The sequence below is a fragment of the Micromys minutus genome (genome assembly GCF_963924665.1).
Source record: "Micromys minutus genome assembly, chromosome: 1".
NCBI lineage: Eukaryota > Metazoa > Chordata > Mammalia > Rodentia > Muridae > Micromys > Micromys minutus.
Genome location: NC_137969.1, coordinates 48,962,611 through 48,981,488, shown reverse-complemented (window position 1 = coordinate 48,981,488; position 18,878 = coordinate 48,962,611). Strand labels below are relative to the sequence as shown.

Here is an 18,878-nt window from a genome sequence, read left to right as displayed (position 1 = left end):
CTGCTACCTGAGATGACTGTTGCATGCACAGGCTGAAGGGTGAACACTCTGGTAAGATTTTTGTGGAAAGTGGTGGAGTCCTGTTATCTCAGGAAATATCTGACAGAAACCAGAAACCATGTGACTAGACAGATGCTGTGACTCTTGAGAAAGGAGCAAAGTCTGACATTCCTCAGGGTGAGAAGTCACAGGTCTGTAAGCAAGGCTGCTAGACTGTGCTGAGGGGGCATCGGAAACGGTGGTTGTCATGCATTATCCTGCTTGCTTTGTGTCCTTCTCAGAGCCTTGAAAGAGATGTTCTTTCAACAACAACAGTATCTTCTGAACCCCCAAAGTGTTAACTTGGGAAATCTCTCCCAGTCGCCTTTCATAGATCTTACTTATTTAAACTCACTTTGATGGTATTGGAAACACATTTGCAGGTAAATTACATACATAGCCCTTTTATTGGATATTGATTGTACTGCCTTGCATTCTAAGGCAGACTTAATTCAACAATTCCCTAATTAGTTAAAGTCATAACCTATGTCTTGTATTCATTTACCATTAATTAAACCTTAGCTGTTTATTACTCTGCAGTCCAAATCCAATAGCCAACCCAGAAAGCCATGGAAAAGGAAGTAGGAGGTCAATATTGAAAATATATGGTGCCAAGTCCCACTGATGGCTGCTTGGCTCACAATCAATATGCTCAGTGCAACTGTACTTTTTTAGTTGCTCTGTCAGCAAGACAAAAAGTCAATTCTAATGTTATGCTAGTGAAAAAAAAATGGCGATTATTAAAAAACTTTGGCTTTCAAAATTACATTCTTTGCAAACTTTGTTTATGAAAGTATTGTCAGACATGATAAAGCAAATAGATAATTTTTAAACATCTCTGAAAGAAATCATCTTCACTGAACATCAATTAGACATTTGTACTGGTAATGGCTGTTGAACTCTTCCCCTAAACTAATACTTTCTAACAAGGTTTAGTTGGTGCAAACAATTGTATATTATTGCCTTTCCTATTAAAAGGACCATTGACCATGGAATACAGTGGGTGTTGATCATTTCCAGAACAATTAAAACCCACAGTCTTGTAAGGAAGGCCATCAAGAAGGTGGACCCATTGTATTGGCTATGTGCTACCTTCTTCTAGGAAGAATGTCAGGTGACAGTTTCTGAATTGCAAGTTAACTTTTATATTTGAAACAGAATAAAAGAAATCAAAATACCATCTTTCTCAAGTAAAGGAATGATCAGTATTGTGTAGTTTTCATCAGTTACATTGTTAATGACATAGTTAATACTTAAAGTTAAGATGTTACTTGGCTTTGGTTAAATTAGGAAATATAGAAACAAAGTTATGATTGATAGATACACTTTTTAAACAGTTTATGTAGATTTATTTTATGTATATGAGTTTGACTGCATGTAACTGTGTACACCACATGCTTGCCTGGTGCCCAGAAAGGTCAGAAAAGGGCATTGGATTCCTGGGAACTGGAGTTCTGGATGTTGGGAACCAAACCTGTGTCCTCTGAAAGAGCAGTAAATATTCTTAACCACTAAGTCATCTCCAGCCCAGGCAGTGGTGCATTGGAACCTTGTTCTCTCACTCTCAAAGAGTGGAAGAACCTTTGCCTGACTTACCTTATGATATAAAATAGAATTTTCAGAGATACAAACAGACTTCTTACCTAGTATTGTGCTTCCACTCACCACACTGATTCTCAAGCATTGTTACTAATGTCCTAATGCTGATTCTGTGGAAGGGACCATTTAACTATAGGAGGAGAAGTAGAGTGGTTTGTGTGTTGTTTTAACCAACGCTTGAAGTGCAGTATTTCTGAGTATCCTGTAGTTAATTTTGTATACTAATTTTGTCTGCATAAAATATTTAATATAATTTCTGCTCTCTTCTCAAATGTTTCTCTTCCCAATCATCGTTATGCATTGCTTGGTACTCATAGATTTCACCACCTTGAGTCTTGGGGAAAAAAAAATTGGCTGAATATGATTATACAGATGGGGCTGCATCCTGAAAGAAATATTCAGGAAAGAGATAGGTGAACTATTTTGATATTTGCAAGGCAGTCCTGTGCTTGAATGAGTATTCATTTTATCCCAGATCTTCTGGCTTTCCTATGAAACAGTAGATTTCTTTCATGCATTTAGCATGTTAGCATTTATATAAATACATATTGTTGGGTTTCTGTAAACCCCACCCCTCAGTTACCTAGCAACAGCCAAGTATACCCCACCCCCAGTTACCTGGCAATAGCCAAGTATGCTCTGCCCCAGTAACCTAACACTATAAAAGGGGCTGCTTGCCCCCTCCTCTCTCTTGTTCTCTTGCTCCTTTTTCCAGCTTCTTCCCCTTCCCTTCCTCCCCTCTCTCCACAAGCTCATGGCTGGTCTCTACTCCTTTACTCCTCTACTTTATTCCTCTCCTTCCTCTCTCTCTCTCTCTCTCTCTCTCTCTCTCTCTCTCTCTCTCTCTCTCTCTCTCTCTCTGCCTTTACTACCCTCTTAACTCTCCCATGACTTGAATAAACTCTATTCCGTACTATACCATTGTGTGGCTGGTCTCTCAGGGGGAAGGGATTTCCAACATGGGCCCCCCCAGAGGCATCTTCTCCCTTGCCCCCAGGTCTCATCGTACCTCCATGGGCCATATTCCCCCACTCTCTTCATCCTTTTCCTAACACATATTTGTATCTCTACATATGTATACATGCATGTTGATGTATATACATGTATTTGCTAAATGTATGTGTATTGGTTGTAGTATAGATGATTGGATGTTCTCATATGTATTAACAGTATTTGTTCCTAGTAGTTCCCATTGAGTTTTGCAAAATAAAGCATTTCAGCTTACAATAACTTAGAAATAAAGTAATAATTCATCCATATTTAGAAACCGGAATAAAAGTGTTCAAATCCTGTATGTAAATAGAGAAAAATCAGATCTATAAATATTCAGGTGTTCACTATTAATACAGTCACTGTGTGGTTTAAGATCAGAAGAATATTTTCCTAATTCAGTCCAAGGGAGAAAGCACTGCAAAAGAAAGCAACAGGAATCAAGAAGAGTTATGGCTAAACAGAGCCTGCCATGGTCAGGAAGGGGTGTGTTCACCCTGAGCAGGCCACCTGCTGACCTCCTGGATTCTCCTAGTGGTTATCTAGACACTGTACACATAATGTCTACTGATTGCCTTAGTCCTCTTCCCTCTCTGCTTTTTAACTCTTCTTCATGTAGCAGGAGTGTAGAAGGCAAGGAAAGAAAAAGCCAGGTGTGCTACTAAGTAGTTCACTAAAACCCAGAAGTTGTGCAGAGGGACATACCAACATGAGATGGAAGGATGAAAGGATAAATGGAAAGAAGGGAATTCCTGGTAGTTCTGATGAATGTTCTGCCAAACTCAGTTCTCTGTGACCTCGGGGTACTTTCTGCTGCTGACTTGCTTCATTCCGTGTAAAACTAAAGACATTAGGCTTGTTCCTCATTATTAATATTTCGCTCCATAAAAACTAGCATGTACGAGCACTGACATACTTTGTTCTTGTTGCAAGATAATTAAAGAGAATTATATGTGTGTCAAATACACTGTTTTAGAATTTGTTGCATTCTTGGTAATGTTAAGAAGCAATATTTGGATCAATGTGTAATATGGATTTTTGTAGATTTTTCTACTCACTGAGGCATGCAGTCAATACCTAATTTCTCCAGAGACAGACTTCATTTAACAGAGTGAGCTTTCTTAAACACTTCAGGCCTGGGCACTGAGTATGTAATACCTGTTCTAATTTGACATCATTGATGACCATAAAATATGATATCTAAATTGCATTTTAAATGTCTGTTTGGTTATATAAGATATCCAGCATGCTTTAACAATAGTTTTGCCATGAAATCCAAGTCTCTGTTGCTTCTTGCATAGTTCATTTTGTTTCAGGACTCTGACATACAAAAATACATGTGAAGGGAACTGAGAATGTCTTTTCATGTAATAAGCTGGTGAGATCGCATAGGGCCCACAGCATAGACTCTACAACTATGTCAACGGACCAAACTCAGGATCTATTACAGGATAGTTAGCAATACCTTTAAATATGGGCATGCCGTAAATTTCCCCCCAAAAAAAAAAAATCTTCTTTTTGGGTAAACTTTAATATGTAATGTGTGAGTGTGTGTGTGTGTGTGTGTGTGTGTGTGTGGTCTTTGGCTAACATGAAGACAATTAAGTCATTGATTTGATGTAACATCTGCCCTTTTTTTTTTACATTTGATTTTTTATTACATTTATTTTAGGTGGGTGGGGTGCTGTGGCACAGCATGATGGATTTGATTCTTTCCTTCTACCATGTGGATGCCAGGGGTCAATCTCAGGTCCTCAAACTGAGTGGCAAGTACATTTATTCACTGAGACATGTCATTTACACGCCCCTATGACATTGACACATGTCTCTCTAAGTTGTCTCTCTAAGTTGTAATTGACTTGTTTGGTAAGGAAGATACAATGCCCAGTACCTAAATGCAAAGTCTCCTTGCTTTATTGAATAACTCTACAGCACACACACACACACACACACACACACACACACACACACACAAATACAAACAAGGACTTAGAACGTAAAAGGTACTGCAGAGAAACAGCAAGCCCAGATGTGAAACTTCTCATTTGTTTGGAAGATGGTAATTGTCACTCTCCCCTCCAGTCCCTTTTGGAATCATAACAAGTGGTAGGACATAAGTCTGACTTCGCTTGGCTGTGACAGGATGCCTGAAGAATAAACCTGGGGAGCAAATGCGTGTTTCTTCATAGTCACAGCACACTGTTCCACGTGTGGTCTTCAGCTTCCTTCACACTTGGTGCATTGTGAAGCTGCACGTTGTGGGATGGCTCATATAGCTCAGGACCTCAGCATGGCGTCCAATGTGCAATGAGGAGCTGAGAAAGGAAGAGCTATTGGAAATGCCTACTCAGCAAATGACTTCTTAGTGGCTACTTTCTTCAGGAAGGCCTGCGCCCTATCCCTACCCACTTCCAATCTTATATTATTAATTCATCAAGGGGGTAAATCCCTTAGGATCATGCCCTCATTCCCATCCCATGGGGCACATGCCCCAGAAGCTCCTCAGTCTAACATCAAGCCCCAGTACAGAAGTCTATGGTGGACATGTGATGTTCAGATCATAACAAGAACCACCTTAATATTTTCTTGTTCTCTGTACATTTGAGTTGGCAAAATATTCAACAACACACTCAACATCTAGAAACCTAAGAAAAAATGTACAAGTGTTTCCTGCCGTTAGTGACTCCACCTCCTTTTAGGTTATCTTGTTCAAACATTTCTATTTCTGCATAATTTCAGACTAAGTGCAGGAATATGTTAGGCCCATCTTGTGTACTGGAAGCAAGTGTTTTCAGGTTTGCTTTATTTCCTGCTATATCTTGTTTCTTCTTTGTCTTTCATAATATTATAAGAAATGAAACTAAATAGAAAGTCTGCCTACGCTGCTCAGGTGCATTTGCAGTTAACACATTTTTTTCATTTGTCTCTTTTTATCTTTGGTCCAGTTAATTATCCTACTTTAGACTGCATTCTGGATCTTTAGTGTGACCTTTCTGTTGATTATGTACTAGGTTATACAGTCCATTACCTTACAAACCAATATTATTAATAGAGGCTCTGTTATAATGGAGGGATGAGGATGGAACTTTCCAGAAAGGATGGTTGCAAGGAGAATGTTGTCAGTAATTTCAGCAAAGGTGGATTCTGTCACTCATTTCCTTATTGCTCAGTGTCTTTTTGTGTTTTAAGTCAGAAGGTCTGTGTCATGTAGCTCTTGCCATACTGGAAAGTAGTGAGAGAATGTCAATTGGATGAAACTGAAACTGAGGTTGGGGCTGTCATTAGAGCATTACTGTATTCACTCTGAAGGAATGGCTCCAGGGTTCTCTGATATGAAGTAGGTCATTCACCTCTGTTTTCCTATTGCCAATGTGATTGGTAATACCGACACTGCGGAAATGATTAAAAAGTAATAATGCAGTCCTCTAGTATGTGGTGGAGTGCCTGTTCCCCATAAATCACATCAGTTGGTTTATTTAATTATGAATTCTAGAGTTAGCTATTTCTGGAAACTGTTTTTTTTTTTTTTTTCTGAAATAAAACTTGAGTCCCCACCTGTGCCTATTTTTTATTATTGTTATACTTGGCAATATTTTATCATTTTGAAATGTTGAGCAATTGCAAACAGCATACTCTCAGTGAAAAGAGATTAATTTGCCTTGCTTTGTGTCAGTATGCACAATAACATTAGATGCTAAATAGTTTTTGGAAACCAATTTAAGAAAGTTGAGAGAAAAACTTGCCAAACAGAAAGCAAAAGTTTGAGTTGTTGGTAATGGACTTGAAGACCTACAAATAATGGTAACAGCGGCTATGAAATGCAACTTATGTAGGGACTGAAGGATGCAAACGTGTTTTCCGGAGAAACAGTTTGTGATGAGCTGTCTAAGTGCACACAGTGTATTAAGGCAGATGGACTGCACCACTGCACTGCAGAGCTAAGGCTGAAGCAGCGGTAAGGATGGAATTCCAACCTTGCTTCCCGGATTCCTACTCTGGAACTCTTTTCATTTTTTCATTCAGTCATCGTTGTCAATGAATTTAGAAGGTTTACAATGAAACAAGCAACTTTAAGATTCAAAATATTTTCAGTTTTAAATAAATTATTTTTATTTCATGTGTATGTGTGTTTTACCTGAAGGCATGTATATGCACTGTGTGCATAACTGGTGCCTGCAGATGCCAGAAGATGGTATTAAGTCCCTGGAACTGGAGTTACAGATGTTAGTGAGCCCCCATATAGATGCTGGGAACCAATTCTGAGTCCTCTGCTAGAGTAATATGCAGTCTTAACCACAACCATCTCTCCTATCTCTAAAATTTTTCAAATGATTACTCTGTGCTGGGGATGAAACTACGAGTCTTGTGCTCTACCACTGAGCCACCCTTATTGTTCCCAGAGATTTCTAATAATACCTCCTCAGCTATTGTTTTTGAATTAAAAAATACTTCACTATTTTCTTCTCTGCAGTAGCTGGATTGTGGACATGAAAGAGTTAATTTCCCTAAAATAGGTCAAGAGTTTTTGTCTTTCTGGGATCAAGTTTCAGCCAGACACACACTAGAAAATATTTGTGTTGTTTTTGTCATGGTCCTTAGGCCCTGAACACAGGACCCTTCTGTGTAACGTTAGAAATGTTTCTGTAGCTCTGGGAGCAGTGGTAAAGTTTTTGGTTAACCATACTAACTAACAAAGCATATACAGTGAAAGACCCAAAATTTGATAATATAGTTAATTATTTAAGTATAACAGTCAAGTAGATTCAACTCTCTAAGGTCTATTTTACATGAAGACCAGTTTATGAAATATTGGTTTCAGCTGTGTCCCTCAGCTGGAGATGGCTGGAGTCCCTGGGAAGGTTCATTCCACATTCATTCATTCATATTGGGTTTTACCCCTCCTCTTGTGTGTAGCCAGTATCCCCCAAACACGTGTCAGAATATCCTTTTCTGAACAGTAAAGGATGTGAATTTTTTAATTGATGCTAATCAGGAATTTCTGTAACAGAAAAGGGACTTAGGCACACATCTGGACAAATGGGGCCCTTCCATTATTAATGGGAGATTTATCACAGAAAAAAATCATTGTATAACAGCATGGTAGAGACTGTTTTTCTTTTAATAATAAAGCCAAATCCAGCACTAGGAAATTGTTGAAGCCCTTGCTCAAAATAAACAGCACCCATGGGCCTGGCCTTCTACTGGATTGAAGGGCCTTTAATAACCCAGTACTTGAATAGCAGTTAAGATCAAGTATGTGTAAAGGTAACCATGCACTGTGCTTTTATAACATCTTACATGTGGTAAACCAGAGTAGCTACATTGTGTAGCACCATTAGAACTATGTATGGTGACCCAGAGTATCTACAAGTGTGGCAGCACAATTGTTCTGAGTGGATGTTGTGGTAAATTAAAAACCTAGTTCACTCAGTGACTTCCTAGAGTTTATGTCATTAAGGACAATGAAATGGGATACCTGTTTAAAATAGTTTTAATGGCCACATATTGCTCAGGGTGTTATACATCCCTGCACAGATGAACATTCAAGTAGTAGAATAAATAAAAATACAGCTTATTGTGTGTATAACAGCTTGGAATGCTTATAAAATTATTTTATTTTATACGCATTCACTAAGCATGTTAGTCATTAGTTCAGTGACTTATTACCAAGCTTCAGTTGAATTTAACAAGTCTTAGGTCTTTTGTTATAAGTTACTTGAGGAAAAAAAAAAAAAAGATGTTAAATTGAGATGAAATTAGTCCACATCATTTAAGTGTTTGGTAATCGTGGTATTTGCTGGGATCTGAGTATGTTCTTTGACTATGTTTTAAGAAAAGCCATCTTACAGTAAGTCTCTATTTGGCTTCAGAACTTCCTTCACCACAACTTTGGACCACATCCCCCACGATTGCCTCACCTTTGGCTTTGAGATTCAAGACTAGTATTTCTGTGTTGAGCTTCTTGTCTGTGAAGATGGTGTGTGTAGCCCTGGGGAGCTGCCTGCTCACTGTTGTGCTTCTTCCGCAGAGCTGCAGGTCTTCTTGGGCCTGGTTTTAAAGACTGCACACTAGATGGCAGTTTTGTCATATTCTTCTGGCTTCAAGTGCGACCACTGGTGTGGCAGAATAGGAAAGGCCGTTAGTGTTTAGTCTGCACTCAGAGGGTCTCTGCGTGACCGAGGCAGACCCCATGGACTTCCTGGAACATGTGTTAGCAATTTAGCTGCAGACATTTATTTCTTTGTTTTACTGCTTGGCTCTTTGAGAGAGTGTTGGTGCTGGGTTATAGGTTGTCTGGATCGTGTCAGAGGCCATGGGATCAAGTTCCTATGACAGGCTAGGCTAAGGAAAGATGAAGTTGGAGAACGTGAAGAAACTGACCCTTGCTTCAGCAGCAAGTCGCTGCCTGTCTGTGGACTGAGGCCAAAGGCTCAGACGGTTAATGTTACTCCAGCTGAGTAAACACGACACTCTGCCCACTTGGTGTTTTCGTATTTCGTCAGTGGGAGCTCACTCAAAGATTTCTCTATTTCTCATGAACTTTCTTATCCTCTGCTTTCTGCAGCCCCTTCTAGGAGGAGCGATGTTGAGATCCTTGGTTACTGCATGCTGCGCTGGCTCTGCGGGAAGCTGCCTTGGGAAAAAAACCTGAAGGACCCTGTGGCTGTCCAGACTGCTAAAACCAAGTAGGGATACTTCAACACCCCATCCCTTTATGTAGCTGGACCAACAGCAGGGAGTAGAAATGACAGGGAAAATTACCCTCAGTCACAAAGAAATAAACAAATATCATCAGCTCGAAAGATACTTTTTAAAAACAAAAAAATCATGAAGACATAAAATTATCTGTACTTCATAATTTCACAGTGCAGATGTGTTAAAAAAAAAAAAAAAAACCATCAGTTTCCAGACATGCTGTTTTCTGGCACTTAGATCATATGGAGTTGTTTTCAAGATGGACTATTTGTAAATTAGTGTGGACCAGGGTATGAAGGAGTCTGGGTTTGATTCGATCAATCTCCACTGTGCCGAAGAGCAGTGTGAGGTGGAAGAGGAGGGAGGGCTTGGATTTCTCAGGTGAGAACAGCATACCTTATAGCCCTGTCTCCAAAAGCACATGTTTTCTTTCCTGAGGTAGAAACAAAGAAAACTTTTACATGAACTATTTATATGAAATATATTTGCAGCCACATAAACCTTTCAAATATATTCCACATTCAGAGTTTATTAGCTTGATTCTGTTAGCACAAGGAGTCAGTGTGTTGTTCTAAACATTTGTGTTTTACAAGTCTCACTGTTCAGCTGGGTCCAAGGTAAGACTGGGCAGCTTTTCCTCACATTTTAAGGTAGGCTGAAATAGTTATCTGTGGGGAGACTGCTGTGCAGTAAGTCAGTGGCGTTTCAGTAAGACAGATAACAGAAATGATACCAAGGACAGCTCAGTCCTGAGGTGGATGCAGTCAGTCTTCACATTTAAGTGCTGGTTTGAACTGGGTCTCACTCCGTAGCTCATGATCGCTTCACCTTCATGATGTTCCTTAGAGATGCGACCACCACACTTGGACCCACTGTAGGATCTGTGCTCAACACAGAAGGTTTAGGCTGAAGTTTGGAAAGGACGGATGTCTGCAAACTGACAAGCGCAGTACTTGCTGGGACCTTGAACACCTTCATCCCTGACACAGTTGTGCAAGTCTGACAGAGTTGGGACTCTGACGAGTTCTGTTCATTTCAGTCTGCCTGTAACTGACACTCTCCACACTGCAGCCACATGAAGCCACGGGAATCAACACTCATAAGCAATTCTTGAACATACTTCGTGAGCTCAGTTTAACTCATTTCTGTAGTGTACTTCAGTAAAAGGCCAGCATTTCAACCTACCAATCACTGGCAGGCTTTCTTTTATAAGACTTTAGTTTGCTTTAGTCTGTATCAACATGTATATAAATGCCTTTATTTTGATGACTAGTGAATATGTCCACATGTATTCATGTATCATAAAAGGGTATTGAATAAAATAAGATTTTAATAAATGAAACATTACCCCGACTTTACATATGTTAATAGCTTCATTTTATTTGATTAACAATATAAATCCAAATACTAGTAGAGATAATATATTATGTGTTGAAATTTAAAACATTTAAGATTTTCTGCATAATAAGTACTGGTCTATAGCCTGGGAAGGTGTAGTGTGAAGCAGGATGGCAGGTATGGCCACAGCTCTGTGTCCCTCTGTTCTTGTAGCATGGGTCACTTGAGATCACTCCCCATACTGCTGCTTTTTCACTGTGTTCCTTTGTGAATCATTCATGTTATCTATAATTTTAGTCGAGGCTTTATATATATTTGCTATAGCAAATTAAGAGAGTGATATTTATTTAGCCCCAAACACTGGAAAGAATACCATGTATTTGTTCTGTTGATATTTCTTGTTAACTTATTTAACCATTGGATAATATAAACTCTTGCCAGGGCAGAAAAAATGCACACAGAAAGCTAAAAGTCACCCCCTTTCAGTGATCAATACATGAGGAAAAATGACTCCTTGGGGACACCAAAGCCTTTGAGCCCACAAATCACTAGGGAGACCAGGAATGATAAACACAGTGGCCTCTCCTCAGTGGAGGAGATAAAATGCCTGTTTTAACACTCAGAAAAGTGAGAGTGGATATTGTTAGTAAAGCTGCTAACCTTTGCTATCTGGGGAGGCAAGCTTCCCCCAAAGGCTGCAGAATGTTTATCTCAGACTCTCTCTCCCTAGACCTTTATCTGTTGGCTCCAAGTTAGTAGAACCCATTTTTGGCGGGGGGGGGGGGGGATGTCACTTGTATTTTATGGCCTACTGATGTCAATGCTATCTCAGAGACCACACTAGATTCTAGGCTTGCTGGCTATACACCCCACCTTCAAAGCCACATGTACTTTTCAAAGGAGTTTCTATATTGTCACACCCTGAAATTTACTCTGCACCTCTAGTTGAAATGATTGTTGCCTAAAAATCTTTTCCCCTTTCCCTGAATTCTATGTTTACATGATATGCTGACAATGTACCCCTGGCATCAGACTGCTTGAAATTTTGATCCAGGTTGAAAGAGTCAGTTTGAAACAAGTTTCCATTCCCAACACTTAGCGGATCCTTTTGCTGCCAGCCATATCTGCAGAGACTCCAACACCTCTAGATATGAGGAATAAAAGACCTCACCATCCACACCCAGTGTTATATGTATTTTTTGTTCTTCTTTAGAAAACATCATAGCAAACATGCAGCAGTCCTTAGTTGTGTAGAATTTGCATTAAATAGTCCATGTTTCTACATTGTTTGTACTTACAACTGTAACATTGGCCAATAAGAACTAAAGAATGCCCTCTCTCACTATCTTAATCCTTTCATCCATTATACTTGAGTTAAAAAAAAAAAAAAAACAAAAAAAAAACAAAAAAAACGGGCACAGTTGTGTCCTATCAACACAGAATGAGAGTTTTAAGTTCTACCTGAAACAAGGAACCGGGCCGAAGACACTCACCATGTTCTGTCTGTTTTCTGTTTAGCCTGTTGGATGAACTGCCAGAGTCGCTGCTTAAGTGGTCTACTTCCGGAAGCAGTTGTAGTAAGTGGGATGATGAAACCTTTCTCCACAGGTCATCACAGTAGCAGTTCTGTGGGTGTGCTCTGTGGGTGCTACCCTTACCCAGTCCCATTCCCACAGGCTGAACCCTAGAGATGTTCAAGTCCTATGTGATATTAGAGCCAAAACAATGGCACTCCACAGACTGCATAGCTCTTCTGGGTTGATTAATTATTTTTAGAGTTTTAGGTTTATAGTTTGAGAATCATTCATAGGTTATTCAATAACAATGGGTATGTTTAGAATTAAGATATTTTTGAATGGAGATAAAGTCAACCTATAATACGTTGAGTCAGTATATTTGAAGGACACAGTCACTGAATGCCTGAATGCTCCTTACACCTGGGTCACATTATACTAGTCAGCTATACATCTTAGATAAGAAACTCACCTGATTTAGCCTGTAGCAGTATATTCCTTCAAGCTTGAAGAGGATTTTTTTCTGAGTACTTTGGCATCAGTATGGATGGTAAATGGACCTGGTTCCCAGTCCTGTCCCTTTTACATGCATGTGTGACCAAAGCAGTGACTTGAGCATGAATGTACTTGTCATGTAGAAAAGAGTCAGACTTCATTGCAGCACAGCTTAGCAGAGTGAATCATTTGGATATTCTCTGCATTTACATTTTAGTTGTTATCCCCTTCCCCCAATCTCATCCCCCTCCCCCTCCCTTTGCCTCCATGAAGGTGCTCCCCCTCCCAACCACCCTCTCCCACCTCAGAACCTTGGCATGCTCCTACACTGGAAAGATGAGCCTTCTATACACCAAAGGCATCTCCTCCCATTGATGCCAGAGAATGCTGTCCTCTACTGATTATGCACCTGGGGCCATGGGTCTCTCCATGGGAACTTATTGGTTGGTGTGTTTGTCCCTGGGAGCCATGGTGTGTTTTGTTAGTTGATAATTTTGTTCTTCCTATGGGAGTGCAGACCCTTTCTGGTCCTTCAGTCCTTTCTCTAGCTCCTTTATTGGGGTCCCTGTGTTCAGTCCGATGGTTAGCTGCAAGCCTCACCCGCTGTATCAGTATGGCTCTGGAAGAGCCTCTGAGGATGCATCCATACCAGATTCCTTCCAGTAAGCACTACTTGGCATCAGCAATAGTGCATGGGTTTAGTGACTGCATATGGGATGGATCCCCAGGTGAGACAGTCTCTAGATGATGTTTTCTCCAAACCCTGTCACTCTATTTGACCCTCTATTTCCTCCCATGAGAGTTCTATTCTCCCCTCTAAGAAGGACTGAGGCATCCACCTTCTGGCCTTCCTTCTCTTTGAGCTTTATAAGTTCTATGAGTAGTTTCTTGGGTATTCTGAGCTTTTTGAGCTAGTATCCACTTATCAGTGAATACATACCAGGAGTGGTTTTGTTTGTTTGTTTGCTTGTTTTTGATACTCAGCTACCTCACTCAGAATGATATCTTCAAGTTCCATCCATTTTCCTAGGAATTTTATGAAGTCATTGTTTTTAATAGTTGAGTAGTACTCAGTTGTGTATATACAATTTCTGTATCCATTCCTCTGTTGAGGGACATCTGGTTTCTTTCCAGCTTCTGGCTATTATAAATAAGGCTACTATGAACATGGTAGGGTATGTGTCCTTGTTAAATGTTGGAGCATCTTTTGGGTATATGCCCAGGAGTGGTATAGCTGAGTCCTTAGGTAGTAGTGTGTTCAGTTTTCTGAGGAACTGCCAGACTGATTTCCAGAGAGGTTGTACCAGCTTATGGCCCCACCAATAGTAGAGGAGTGTTTTTCTTTCTCCACATCCTCACCAGCATCTACTGAGGTTTTTATCCCCGTTTTTTTATTAGATACTCTCTATATTTACATTTGAAACATTATCTCCCTTCCCCTCTTCCCTTCCACTTGTCTTTACTAAAGTGCACTAGCTGCTATTTACCCTCTCCACCTGCAGTCCCATACATTGGGAAAACATGCCCCCTCTGGACCAAAGTCCTCTTACATGTATGGCAGACACTGCTTCATATGCAACTGGACCCATAGGTCTCTCACCTTATGTTCATTGGTTGGTGTTTTAGTCCCTGGAAGTTTTAGGTTTGGTTGGTTGATAATGTTGATCTTCCCATGAGGTTGCAACCCCTTCTAGCTCCTTCAGTCCTTTCTTTAGCACCTTCATTGGGGTCTGTGGGTGCAGTCCAGTGGTTAGCTGCAAACATGCTCAGTTGTATCTGTGTGACTGTGGTAGAAGCTCTGAGGCAGCATCTCTATCTAGTTCTTGCCAGTAAGTATTTCTTGGCATCAGCAATAGTGCTTGGGTTTGGTGGCTGCATATGGGTGTATCCCCGGGTGAGGCAGCTTCTGAATGATATTTTCTTCAGTCCATTTCCCTTTTTTAGACCTTGTATTTCCTCCCATGATTGTGTTGCTCTCACTTCTAAGAAGGACTGAAGCATCCCCCATTTTGGCCTTCCTTTTTTTTGAAGTTCATAAGATCTATGAATAATCTCATGGGTGTTCAGAGCTTCCTGGGACTAGTATCCACTTATCAATGAGTTCATACCATGTGTGTTGTTTTATGATTGGGTTACCTCACTCAGGATGACAATCTCAAGTTCTATTTATTTGTCTAGGAATTTCATAAAGTCGTTGTTTCTAATAGCTGAGTAGTACTCAATTGTGTATATGTACCACATTTTCTGTATTCATTCCTCTGCTGAAGCACATCTGGGTTCTTTCCAGCTTCTGGAAAATATAAGTGAGGCTGCTATAAACATGGAGAAGCATGTGTTCTTGTTATATGTTGGAGCATCTTTGGGGTGTATGCCCAAGAATGGAATAGCTGGTTAGTCAGGTCATATTATGTCCAATTTTCTGAGGAACTACCAAGCTCATTTCCAGAGTGGTTGTACCATCTTAAAACCCTACCAACAGTTCTTCTTTCTCCACATCCTCACCTGCATTGGCTGTCATCTGAGATTTTGATCTTAGCCATTCTGACTGGTGTGAAGTGGAACCTCAGGGTTGTTTGAATTTACATTTCCATGATGACTATGAATGTTGAGCATTTCGTTGGGTGCTTTTTGGCCATTCGGTATTCCTCAGTTGAGAATTCTTTGTTTAGTTCTGTACCCCATTTTTAAATAGAATTATTTGATTCTCTACAGTCTAGTTTCTTAAGTTCTTTGTATATATTGGATACTAGCCCTCTATCAGATGTAGAGTTGGGCCTATGTGTTTTAAGTTCTTCCCCACTTTTTCTTCTAATAGTTTCAGTGTACCTGGTTTTATGTGGAGGGCTTTGATCCACTTGGACTTGAGTTTTGTACAAAGACATAAAATTGATTGATTTCCATTCTTCTGCATGCTGACTGCCAGGTGAACCAACACCATTTGTTGATGAGGCTGTCCCTTTTTAGTTGAATGATGTTAGCTTCTTTGTCAAAGATCAAGTGACCATATTTGTGTGGATTTATTTCTGGGTCTTTAATTCTGTTCTATTGATCTACCTGGCTATCTCTGTACCAATACCATGTGGTTTTTATCAGAATTGCTTTGTGTAACCTGAGATTTTATCTTAGCCATTTTGACTGATGTGAGGTGGAATCTCAGAGTTGTTTGGATTTGCATTTCTCTAATGACTGGGGATGTTTAACATTCCTTTAGGTGCTTCTCAGCCATTTGATATTTTTTAGTTCAGAATTCGCTGTTTGGTTCTGTACCTATTTTTTTCTTTAGTAAGATTATTTGATTCACTAGAGTCTAACTTCTTGAGTTCTTTGTATATAATAGATACTAGCCCTCTATCAGAAGTAGGATTAGTAAAGATCTTTTACCAATCCATTGGTTGCAATTTTGTCCTTTTGACAGTATCCTTTGCCTTACAGCTTTGTAATTTCATGAGGTCCCATTTGTTGATTATTTTATTTTAGCCCATAAGCCATTGGTGTTCTGTTCAGGAAAATTTCCCCTGTGTCTAGGTGTTCTAAGCTCTTCCCCACTTTCTCTTCTAATAGTTTCAGTGTACCTGGTTTCATGTGGAGGTCTTTGATCCGCTTGAACTTTGTTCAAAGAGATAAGAAAAAAACGATGTGGATTCTTCTATATGATGACTCTCAGTTGAAACAGTACCATTTTTTGAAGAAGCTGTCCTTTTCCACTGAATGTTTTTAGCTTTTTTGCCAAAGACCAAATGACAATAGGTGTGTAGGTTCATTTCTGGGTCTTCACTTCTATTCCATTGATCTACCTGCCTGTCTCTGTACCCATGCCATGCAGTTTTTATCACAGTTGATCTGTCATGTAGTTTGAGGTCAGCAATAGTGATTCTTCTGGAACTTGTTTTATATTGTTGAGAATAGTCTTTGCGATCCTGGGTTTTTTATTATTCCAAATGAATTTGCAAATTGCTTTTTTCTAACGCTAAGAAGAATTGAGTCAGAGTTTTGATGGGAATTGCATTGAATCTATAGATTGCTTTGAACAAGATAGCCATTTTTACTATGATGTTCCTTCCTATTTATGCCCATGGGAGATCTTTCTAACTTCTGAGGTCTTCTTTAATTACTTTCTTCAGAGACTTGAAGTTCTTGTCATACAGATCCTTCACTGGTTTGGTTAGGGTATTTTAAGTTATTTGTGAATATTATGAAGGGTGTCAATTCTCTAATTTCTTTCTCAGTCTGTTTATTCTTTGACGAGAGGAAGGCTATTGAATTGTTGGAGTTTGTTTTATATCCAGTGACTTTGGTGAAGTTGTTTATCAGCTGTAGGAGTTCTCTGGTAGAATTTTTGGGGTCACTTAAGTATATTGTTATACTAATTGCAAATAGTGATATTTTGACTTCTTGCTTTCCAATTTGTATAAATTTGACCTCTTTTTGCTGTCCAATTGTTCTGGCTAGTACTTCAAGTACTATATTTAGTAGGTAAGGAGAGAGTGGGAAACTTTGTCTAGTCCCTGGTTTTTATTTGGATTGATTCAATTTTCTCCTCATTTAGTTTGATGTTGGTTACTGGCTTAGTATATATTGCGTTTACTGTATTTAAGTATGGGCCTTGAATTCCCGATCTTTCTAAGACTTTTAACATGAAGAGGTGTTGAGTTTTGTCAAATGCCTTCTAAGCATCTAGTGAGATGATCAAATGGTTTTGTTTTCTTTGAATTTGTTTATATAATGAGTTACAGAAAGATTTCTCTATGTTGAACCGTCCTTGCATTTCTGGAAAGAAATCTACTTTATCATGGTGAATGATTGTTTTGATGTAGTCTTGGATTCGGTTAGCAAAAATTTTATTGAGTATTTTTCATCAATGTTCATGAGAGAAATTGGTCTGACATTCTCTTTGAAGTTCTCTTTCTTTGTAGGGTCTTTGTGTGGTTTAGGAATGAGCCTAATTGTGGCTTCAAAGAATGATCTGGGTATTGTTTCCTCTGTTTCTATTTTTGGAATCGTTTGGAGAGTATTGATGTTAGGTCTTCTATGAAGGTATGATAGAATTTTGCACTAAAGCCATCTAGTCCTGGGCTTTTTTTGGTTGGGAGACTTTTGTTGACTGCTTCTATTTCTTTAGGCTTTATGGAACTGTTTAGATAGTTTATCTGATCCTCATTTAACTTTGGTATCTGATGTTTGTCTATAAAATTGTCTGTTTCCTCCATATTTCCCAGTTTTGTTGAGTATAGGTGTTTGTAGTAGGATCTGATGATTTCTTCAATTTCCTCATCTTCTGTTGTTATGTCTCCCTTTTTGTTTCTGATTTTGTGAATTTGGATACTCTTTCTGTGTCCTCTAGTTAGTTTGACTAAGGGTTTATATAGATGTCTGTTAAGTCCATTTGGTTCACAACTTTTGTTAGTTTCACTGTGTCTCTGTTCAATTTCTGCTTTCATGATCTGTCTGTCCATTCACAAGAATGGAGTGTTGAAGTCTCCCACTCTTATTGTGTGTGGTTCAATATATGCTTTGAGCTTTAGTAGAGTTTCTTTTATGAATGTGGGTGCCCTTTTATCTGGAGCATAGATGTTCAGGATTGAGAGTTTATCTTAATAGATTTTACCTTGGATAAGTAAAAAGTGTCCTGCCTTTTTTTCCTTTCTTTCTTTTCTTTTTTCTTTCTTTCTTTTCTTTTTTCTTTTTTTTTCTTTTTTTCTTTTCTTTTCTTTTTTTTTTTTTTTTTTAATGATGGCTACTTCAGCTCATTTCTTTGAACCATTTGCTTGGAAAGTTTTTTTTTTTTCCCCATGCTTTTCCTCTCCATTAGTGTCTGTTTGTTGTTGAGATGAGTTTCCTGTATTCAGTATAATGCTGGATCCTGTTTACATATCCAGTCTCATAGTCTATGTCTTTTTATTGGGGAATTGAGTCCGTTGATGTTACGAGATATTAAGGAACAATGATTGTTGTTTCCTGTTATTTTTGTTGTTAGAGGTAGAATTGTGTTTGTGTGTCTTTCTTCTTTTGGTTTTGTTGCAAGAGGATAATTTTCTTGCTTTTCCTAAGGTGTAATTTCCCTCCTTGTATTGGAATTTTTTATCCTTTAGCCTTTGTACACCTGGATTTCTGAACAGATAGTGTGTAAATTTGGTCTTGTCCTGGAATATCTTGGTGTCTCCATCTACAGTAACTGAAATGTTTGCTGGATATAGTAACCTGGACTTG

General features: G+C 39.1%; 1 protein-coding gene across 1 annotated transcript in view; it reads left to right on the top strand.

The window, feature by feature from the left end:
• The window catches only part of VRK2 (VRK serine/threonine kinase 2), a gene marked incomplete at its 3' end in the record, with an annotated part of 121,582 nt that overhangs the window by 80,037 nt on the left and 22,667 nt on the right, over positions 1 to 18,878 (top strand). The window contains exons 9-10 of the mRNA XM_080938289.1: positions 9,194 to 9,314; positions 12,181 to 12,239. Coding sequence (XP_080794415.1) covers positions 9,194 to 9,314; positions 12,181 to 12,239 — 180 coding nt within the window. The remainder of the gene's footprint in view (positions 1 to 9,193; positions 9,315 to 12,180; positions 12,240 to 18,878) is intronic.